Source organism: Monodelphis domestica, chromosome 7, assembly GCF_027887165.1.
Source record: "Monodelphis domestica isolate mMonDom1 chromosome 7, mMonDom1.pri, whole genome shotgun sequence".
Taxonomy (NCBI): domain Eukaryota; kingdom Metazoa; phylum Chordata; class Mammalia; order Didelphimorphia; family Didelphidae; genus Monodelphis; species Monodelphis domestica.
The window spans coordinates 137,903,041-137,912,437 of NC_077233.1; the positions used below are offsets into that span (position 1 = coordinate 137,903,041).

Genomic DNA, 9,397 nt, shown 5'->3' on the forward strand with positions numbered 1-9,397 from the left:
CTCTCCCCCTCTCTCTCTCACTCTCTCACACCCATCTCTCCTCCCCCCCTCCCTCCCTCCTCTTCTCCCACTCTCTCTCTCCCTCTCGCCTGACCCTCCTCCCTCCCTCACCTCTCTCTCCCCTCTCTCATCCCTCTCTCCTCTCTCTCTCTCCTCTCTCTGATCTCTCTCCTCTCTCTCTCTCTCTCTCTCTCTCTCTCTCTCTCCCTCTCCCCTCTACTCCCCTCTCTCTCTCTCTCTCTCTCTCTCTCTACTCTCTCTCTCTCCCTCCTCCCTCTCTCTCCCTCCCTCCCTCTCTCTCCCTCTCCCCCTCTCCTCCCTCCCTCTCTCTCCCTCTCCCTCCCTCCCTCTCTCTCTCTCTCTCTCTCTCTCTCTCTCTCTCTCTCTCTCTCTCTCTCCCTCTCTCCTCTCTCCTCTCTCTCTCTCCTCTCCCTCCCTCCTCTCTCTCTCTCTTTCTCTCTCTCTCTCTCTCTCTCTCTCTCTCTCTCTCTCTCTCTCTCTCTCTCTCTCTCTCTCTCTCCCTCTCCCTCTCCCTCTCCCTCTCCCTCTCCCTCTCCCTCTCCCTCTCCCTCTCCCTCTCCCCCTCCTTCTCCCTCTCCCTCTCCCCTTCCCCTTACTACTATGTATACATTTTAAGCCTTAATTGTGCCCTATTATTTATCTGTTATTTATTTCCCAGTGGATAGAGTGCTTGACTTAAAAGTCAGGCAGACATCCTTTCACATCCCACCTCTGGGACTTACTCACTGTGTTATCCTGGGCAAGTAACTTAACCTCTCTGTGCATCCATTTCCTCGTCTGTAAAATGAGAGTCAAACTCCATGGCCTCTAAGGTTCCTTCCAGTTCTGTGACCTAAGAACCAATGCAAACTGACTGTCTTAATGCTGAGATACTGTTTTGGATATCAGTGTTAAAATCAAATGATTTCTCTCCTTTCTTTCAGAGTAGTCCCTACATAAAGGATTTGAAACAGCTTTAACCATTGGCAGAACACAGATTACTTTTATAATAGACAAGAAAAGGGATCTTACCACATATAAAGCTAGGAAACTGACAGTTTCTGTTTACTTATTTAGGTGTCTATGTTTGTGCCAAGTGTGGCTATGAGCTCTTTTCCAGTCGTTCAAAGTATCACCATTCCTCTCCATGGCCAGCCTTCACTGAGACAATACATGCTGACAGTGTGTCCAAGCGTCCAGAATCTGGCCGGTCAGAAGCCTTAAAGGTAAGGGGAAAGTGTTTTAGGTTCATTAACAAATTCAGTAATTTTGCTTTCTTAGGCATTAGGATTTGTTTGGCTGAGAAGGGATACCATATAAGATCCCCCCCCCCTTACTTTTTGTCATAGTAACAGCTCAAGACAGAGGAGCAAGGACTAGGCAATGGGGGTTAAGTGACTTGCCCAGGGTCCACATAGCTAGGAAGTGTCTGAGGCCAGATTTGAACCTAGATCCTCCTAACTCCAGGCCCAGCACTCTCTCCACTGATCACCTAAGCTGCCCCTATATAAAATTTTTTGAGTCTGGTCTGAAATGTAAAATGTATAAAATTTAAATGTAAAATGATTAAAAAAACATTTGAAACAACTCTAAAAAGAATGTTTATGAAATAGATGCCTTTCATTTTCATATCACATTCATTTCTGAATGTCCTCTTTCCCACTTAAGCCAGGAAAAATGGGAGGGAAAACAGATCAGCAAAATCAGTACAGTCTGATAAGTAATATTCCATACCTATCATCCCACACTTCTTTAGTAAAGGGAGGCAGGTGCATTTTTCAACTCTTCTCTGAGGTCAAAATAGTTTTATTCTATTTTCCTTTCCATTGTAGTTCTTGTGTCTTTGTGAATGAAGGACTCTATTCTCTAATGACTAAAAATCAAGGTACAACAATGAGCTTTGTGTAAAGGAGTAAAAACAAAAAAATCCGTGATTTTACTCATTTACATCTCGACTGGTCATTAAAGCAATAATATGTTTGTATGTTTGTATGTATTTCGTAATCAACCCAAGTTCTAGGATGACCTTTTGAAATCTCATCTTCCTTCCTCTGACCAACTTATAGGTGTCCTGTGGCAAGTGTGGCAATGGCCTGGGTCATGAGTTTATCAACGATGGACCAAAGAAGGGCCAGTCTCGCTTCTGAATATTCAGTAGCTCCCTAAAGTTCGTTCCTAAAGGTGAGCTCTCTCTCAGGTGGGATGGTGCTTTCTAATAAAGTAATTTCTGAGTGAAGTTGCTTGTGGTTTTCGGAAGAAATGATCACGTTACATTTCTAATTTCAATGAAAATAATAGGCTATTAGATCCAGAGAGGACCTTAAAGACATACCACTTCATTTTATAGATTTGGAAACTGAGTCTGGGTGAGGGTGAGGGACTGAGGATCATACAGTGTGTGTGGCTGACTGTAGGTCCCATTCTCTTTGGAAATGGTTCTGCCTGAATAATAGCTGATACCCCAAAAAAGCATTGTGGGTGAAGACTTTCTTCAGGGGCCTTGGGAGCCCACAGATTGTAGGCAGGGGCAGCAGTTTTGTTGCCATATATTTTAGCAACCAATTTTACATTCTGTAGACATGGAGCCCTCTTAAAACCATTTGTTACTTGCTTTGCCTGGCACCATCAACATAAATGTTGCCTATAAGAACTTCATGTGTTGCCAAATATGCCCTTTTCTGTCAAAGATGTATGGAATCTAATTAAGATTGGGCAGTGTATTTGTTGAAAGATTTATGGTTTTGATCATCTCATGGCCTCATTTGTTCTCTAATCCTTTGGTTCCTTTTAGTCATTAAACACCCTACTTGCCATAAGTGTGATTACAGGTGGGGGAGGTGTCTCTGACCAGCTATTTCTTTTATTTTTTCTAATTAACAAGCATTTATTTCCTCTCCCTCCCACTTCCTCCCCCCTCTAATTGAATAATAAAAAGAAAAAGAACACCCTCCTAACAAAGATGTTTTGTCAGTCGAAACAAATTCTTTCCCACATTGGCCCTTGTCCAGTGTAAGTCTGTCTACATTTTAGGTCCTGACTTCTCTCTTCATCTGGAGAGGACAGCAGGCTTCCTCGTTAGACCTCTAGAATCATGGTTTGTCATTCATTGCATTGGTCAGAGGCCTAAAGTCTCACCAAGAATTTCAGAAGGTGTCGATATCTTGAAGTTTAATAAGCATTCATTAAGCTCCCACTATATAGGCAAGGCCCAGATTACATAGACAAAAATGCAACAGTCTGTGTTTTTTTTTTAATTTTATAATATTTTATTTGATCATTTCCAAGCATTATTCATTAAAGACAAAGATCATTTTAACAGTCTGTGTTTTTAAAAAGCTTGTGTTCTCCTAGAGGAGAACTCACATGTACCTAGAGAAGTGTTTACAAGTGTTTACATTTCAAGAGGGAGATCGTACTCAGGAGTGAGGAAGAGGCCTCTCTTTGGTTTTTATTGCTTGTCTCCTTTTTTTTTGACTCCACTCCCAGGCAGTGAATGTCACCACCTTGTCTTTTGTTCCTATTGTTGTTCCCATATGGACACACTCTAGCATCTTAATCTGACACAGATTAAGGAGACTGAATCAGAGCCATACACTTATTTTTGGATCTGGACCTGTGATTTAATTGAATTAGAGAATTGCCCATTAGGAAATGCCTACAATGCAGATCAACTGCTCTTCTGTAACTTATGTTCTTAGAAAGTTGCCTAGAGCACTTGGAGGTTGTGACTTGTCCACGACCACACAACCTGCATGAATTAGAGGCAGGGATAGAAAGGAGCATTTCTGGAGTTTCTTCTATTGTTTCAGCCACCATGCTAATGTGCTTTGCAAATATTATCTCCTGTGTATTATCTCTCTGACTTCAGGGTTGGCTTGATACCTCTTGTGCCATTTGATCTCTCTCCACATCTGTCTACTTCCACAAAAATGGTTTTAATGACCATATTTGCATATGTCTCATTGGGTATATTTGGAAGAGTCCACATTTTTATTTTTTGCTTACCTCTCTGATGACTAGACCTCCTTTGCAAATTATACATATACATATATGCACATATGTGAATTTTTATGCCTCTGTTCAAAAGTGGCCCTGAATGTCAAAATTTATTGTGTCTAGTTGAAATGGACCATGTTATAGTAGATAGCACACTATAGAATCAGGAGACCTGGGATAAAATTTTAGATATTTATTTTTGTAAGGATGGGCAACATCTGCAATGAGCAAAAAATTAAAAAACTGAGGAAATAAAGGTTTGATTTTTTGAGCATATCAATTTATTAAACAATGTATGACAATTGCCTAACAAATTGGGACCAAGCCCTTTCCTCAATTTAGGGCATATATACATACAGATAGACTTCTATACATTAAAAAACAATGAATGAAATAAGACTAATTAAAAGGAAAAGATTAAGTAATCTGATTTGTAATTGGATGAAAGATTAGAGACTTTCCAAGCAGGGAGGGAGAGAATAAACAAGTGTAATTTCTGGAATTCAAGAAAAAGAGGTGTCTTACTCCTACAAATACCCCAAGTATTTGTAAACAGTCAAAAGAACGTGGAAACAATAATTGATCAGTATGAAGCCAATTTTTAGATGAGACACATAGGTTGCTTGAAATGTACAATTATGAGAAAACTCCTTATGACACTCCTAGAGTCTAACTGTGTTTCAGGTCATCATAACCTAGATTCTTGATTAAGGGTCTCTTGCAGATACAAGTGGTCCACTTTTCCAGCCATACAAGACTAAGTTCAAACAATGCAGTAATTTCTCTCAATTCCCAGAACAGAATAAGCTATTCTCACAAGAAAGAATTTATATATTAGGCCCATAATTGAATAGAAAGGGAACTGAGTTAGCTCACAAGATAGAGTCAGTGTGGTTCACCCAAATCCCACATTTAACCATTTGTTCTCCTAATCCCCAATTCCTTTGGTTTTCTTACATGTTTGAGAACATCTCAGATCCTCAATTTCCTCTCCCTACAAAACTGTTGCAAGGATTGAATGACATATGTAAAGTGCTTTGCAAATTTGAAAGCTCTGTAAATTTGAGTTATCATTTAGATGAATGAAACTGTTTATTTTCTGAAGATTAATGGACAAATATAAAAAATTTTAAAGCAGAGGGATGAAGTTATTGTGCCAAAATTCCTAAAATCTCATGGTCCAAAACATTTGAATGTCTTAGTTTAGAAATCCATATCGCAAGAATTGGGTTCCTTTTAACTTGACAAAGAGATCCTCGAGTAAAGGAAAGACATTTCTTGCTTGTGATTTTGAGTCAGTCACTTCTGTTCTCCTGGCCCCAGTTTTCTCATGTAAAATGAGGCAGAGGGTGACTGATCCAAATGGTTTCAAAGGTTCCTTCTAGCTCTTTCTGTCTAGATCAGAACCAGTCAATAACTCCAGCAGTCTTGATCACCACAATCTAAATGCTGGGAGTGCTGACAAGGGCTTACTCAGTCCTATGCACATAAAGCCAATAGCTGATTCGCCCTATAGCCTGTTTTACTGTGGAAGTGAAAGAAGACTTACAGGGATGTTGGGTTCCTGTTTCTGAAGAAGGCTTACTGACTAATCATATGACTGGGAGCTTCCTACTTTGTGAGATATATCGATGTGTCATAGCCAGAACTCAGTTGGTGTAAGTGAGGCTAGCGTATTTACAGATGAGGAAACTGAGGCCAATGGGGTTAAGTGACTTGCCCAGGGTCACACAGCTAGTAAGTGTCTGAGATCAGATTTGAAATCAGAAAGATGAATTTTCTTGTCTCCAAACCTAATACTGTATCTACTGTGCCACCCAGCTGCCTAAAGGGATTTAGTATGGGCAAAATTAAAACTATTTTTTTTTTCCTTTTTCTTAGGCAATGAAACTTCAGCCCCAAAGAGAAAATAATTGGGCAGTAGAGAGGAAATACTGGTTATGGACAAATTGCAACCAACAATTTAATTTGTAATCATCAATTAAGTTGGACTTCATAAAAATTCAGACCATCAGACTGAAAGACTACTGAAGAAACTACAAAGACCTTGAAGTCAGAAGATCCTAGATAGAGAGCTGGGAGGGACCTTTAAGTCCGTCTATTCCCTGCTTTATAGCTGAGACAAGTGAAAGCCAGAGAAGTGGACAGAACTTAAAAAGGACACACAAGTGATGACAGAGAGGGGATTTAAACTCAGATCCTCTTAGTCCAGATCCAACACAAGTCCAATCCAAGGTTCTGGTCTGCCTCTCTTCATTTCCTTTAGGTAGGTTCTTTCTAGGTAAAAAACAATATTTAGGGAATGAGAAGTAAAAACTCACTGATGAATACTTATTGCACACATTTGTAAAGCCAATCTAGAATTTGATTTTATTTTTTAGTGAGAGTATAAATTCCAAATACTTAAAATTTTTAGATTTTTCTAAACTTTTGACCCTATAGAGATAGAATTCTTAATGTTAGTCAGCCATTCATTTCCTGTTTAATCTTATCCTATTCTTTCAGCTTGCCCTCTATACTCCAGAAGTTCTAAATGATGATCTTTTGTATTCCAGGTGGTCTACTTTTGAAAGAGAATTTGATTGACTTTAAGTAGTATAAATACCAGATTTCCATGAAGCTTTAGGAAAGAAGGCAAATCCTGAAAATCTTTTCCTGTTACTTTGGTTTGGGGTCACAGTATGAATTGCCCTGGTTAAACCCTTATAGGATGGCCATGGTGATGAAGGTTAGTGACCAGGCCAGAAAACGGGACAAATATTTTTGGTCTTTATTTGCAAGAGAGATTTTAAAGATATATTTTTAACTGTTTCACTGCAACTTGGGTTTCTTAGGCTTAGGAAACACCTAGTTGGTCAATTACCTCTGAATGTGGGAAGGACTATTTCCTTTACTACTTTTAAGCATTTTGTCTGATACCACCCTCATTTTAATGATCTATAGTCATTTTTCTGGCAGAGAGAAGGAAAAAGCCTCATGGGTTTTTTTTTCCTCATCATTTCCCATAGGTGGATTGAAGGGGAGGCCTTTCATAGCTTCCAGTTCCCAAGACATACTGCCTTTTTTGATAGGCCAGAGATCCAGGAAGTCTGAGTGCCTCCTTTGCTGATTAGCACAATGTGTACCTTGCACATGGTAGTCCAACTGTTAATACAAATAATGTGAAGTTCTTAGATGTGATCCGTTATAAATGTTAGAGACTGATTCATTTTCAGCAAAGAGATCCATCATTATGGCTTACATATACTTCATCAGTTCTATACACTTGCCCCCTTTTTGCAATGACACTGAGCAATATGTGTCATCCTTTGGAAGATTTTTACCACGCCATTATCCTAGAAGAAGCAGCCTGGCAGAGAAGAGTTCTGGATTTGGAGACAGAAAGATTTTGGTTCCAAATTCATCTCTGACATTTGCTGTTTGTGTGACTATGGACAAGTTACTTAACCTCTTTGAGGTTTGAGGCAGCTCTCTAAGACTTATCTTGCTAAGTTAAGCACAGCTCCTTTGAGAGCTCCATAAAGTCACAGATGCTTGAAGTATCCTCTTGTTTTTTCTCTCCATGTGGCAATGATTGGACAAAAAAAAATCATTTCATTGGAAAATCATGATGTAGGAGGAGCAGCTAGGTGGCTCAGTGGAAAGGTAGGTCTGGAGACTGCAGGTCTTGGGTCTCAGACACTTTCTAGCTGTGTGACCCTGAGCAAGTCATTGATCCCCAATTGCCTACCCCTGCCAGTCTTCTGTCTTAGAACTGATGCTATGAATGTATGGGTTTAAAAAAAGAAGAAAAGAAAAACCATGATTTGAATAAAATTTTGTGTCATTTTGAATCTACTTTGTCCTTTATTTAATGTTGGAAAAATTGTCATGTACTTATCTGTGCTTTTTTTTTTTAATTGTAAAGCCACCTGATTTTTGTGCATAGTGAGAGCAGCTGTTAGAGTCTGAAGACATCAGGAGTCAGTTCTTGGCTGCTTGCTTGACGCACTGTGCAACCTTGAGCAAGAAGACACTTAACCTTTCTGCATCTCTGTTTCCCCATCTGTAGAGTCTGACCCAATCTCACTATGTGGTGTAATTAGCTGTTTGTAAAGAGCAGAGAGATAGGGAAGGAAAAGGAGGGGAATAACAATTTAGCTGCTGATTTTGTGCATTAGCTGGGGATTAAGCCAGGCTGTTATTGCTGAATCAGTAATGGTTTTGTCCTCAAGAACTTGTGTTCCCATGACAAAAAACTTATGAACTTTATCCTGGGCTGTATTATTTCTTGGGCTAAATAGTAGGGATCGTGATGGCAGTAGTGATGGGAGTAGCGGTTTGGGGAATGATGGATGCCCAGGGAAAGGGAAGGTAATATGCATTTAAAACAGTACCAAGAAAGCAAAAATAACAAGATGTCCAATATGTAAAGGGATTTCTGCAGACTGTTCCTAATTCACTTATCTTAGGACTTACTTAGGATACCTCCAGCATCTGAGATTTCACTGGTGTAGATACTATGAAAACCATAACATGCCTTTTGCAAACCATAACATACTATAATATTATTATTTACTGAAGGGGCCTTTTTTCAGAGCCTTTGCAGCTTGGCAGAGCCTGTGCTTGCATTTCACTGGCATAGCCTTGGAGATTGCAGAGCCAAATAGTTAAGAAGGTCTTTAATGGAGATATCCGAAATCTATGAGCTGAAAATTAGAGAATTATCCTAAAAGTCCTTCACAAAAGTTTTCTATGAAAATTGGATATGTTTTCTAATTTTTCATGCTGTGGAGTCACTCTGGCTTTTCAAGGCTGTGCTGACCAAGCTTCAAAGCCTGTCAGCATCAGTTATCTGAGGCCCAGCCTACTTTTCTTCAAAGAAGGTTGGTAACTAAGTGGTGAATTCAACTGGCCACAGCAAGTCGGGGGAGGAGAAGGGGATAAGCATTTCTCTGTGCCAGGTTCTAAGCACTTTTTACTCATTTGGGGGCAACTAGGTAGCTCAGTGGATAGAGAAGAGGAGTTGGGAGGACCTGGGCTCAAATCTGCTCCAGACACTTCCTAGCTGTGTGACCCTGGGCAAGTCACTTAACTCCATTTGACTAGCCCTTTCCTGTCTTCTGCCTTAGAACTGATACTTAGTATTGATTCTAGGGTAGAAGGTAAGGGTTCTTAAAAAAATATTAATTTATCCTTATAATAACTCTGGGAGGTCAGTGCTTTTCTTTTTTAATCCCCACTTTACAGTTGAGGAAACAGGCAAGCCAAGATTTAGTGGTTTGCCAGGTTCACATAGCTAATGAATTCCCAAGTCTATATTTGAACTCAGGTTTTCCCTACTCTAGACTCAGAGCTCTATTGACTATGCCACCAGCTGCCTCTAAACCGCTAAAGAGATCTCTCCTGAGGTGTGGAGGGG

The 9,397-nt window shown here is 39.9% G+C and overlaps 1 protein-coding gene across 1 annotated transcript in view; it reads left to right on the forward strand.

Moving 5' to 3' along the window:
* The window catches only part of MSRB1 (methionine sulfoxide reductase B1), a 16,572-nt gene extending 8,743 nt beyond the window's left edge, over positions 1–7,829 (forward strand). Inside the window, exons 2-4 of the mRNA XM_007499370.3 lie at positions 1,078–1,226; positions 2,067–2,181; positions 5,878–7,829. Coding sequence (XP_007499432.2) covers positions 1,078–1,226; positions 2,067–2,181; positions 5,878–5,909 — 296 coding nt within the window. The 3' untranslated portion in view covers positions 5,910–7,829. The remainder of the gene's footprint in view (positions 1–1,077; positions 1,227–2,066; positions 2,182–5,877) is intronic.
* The last annotated feature ends 1,568 nt before the right edge of the window (positions 7,830–9,397 follow it).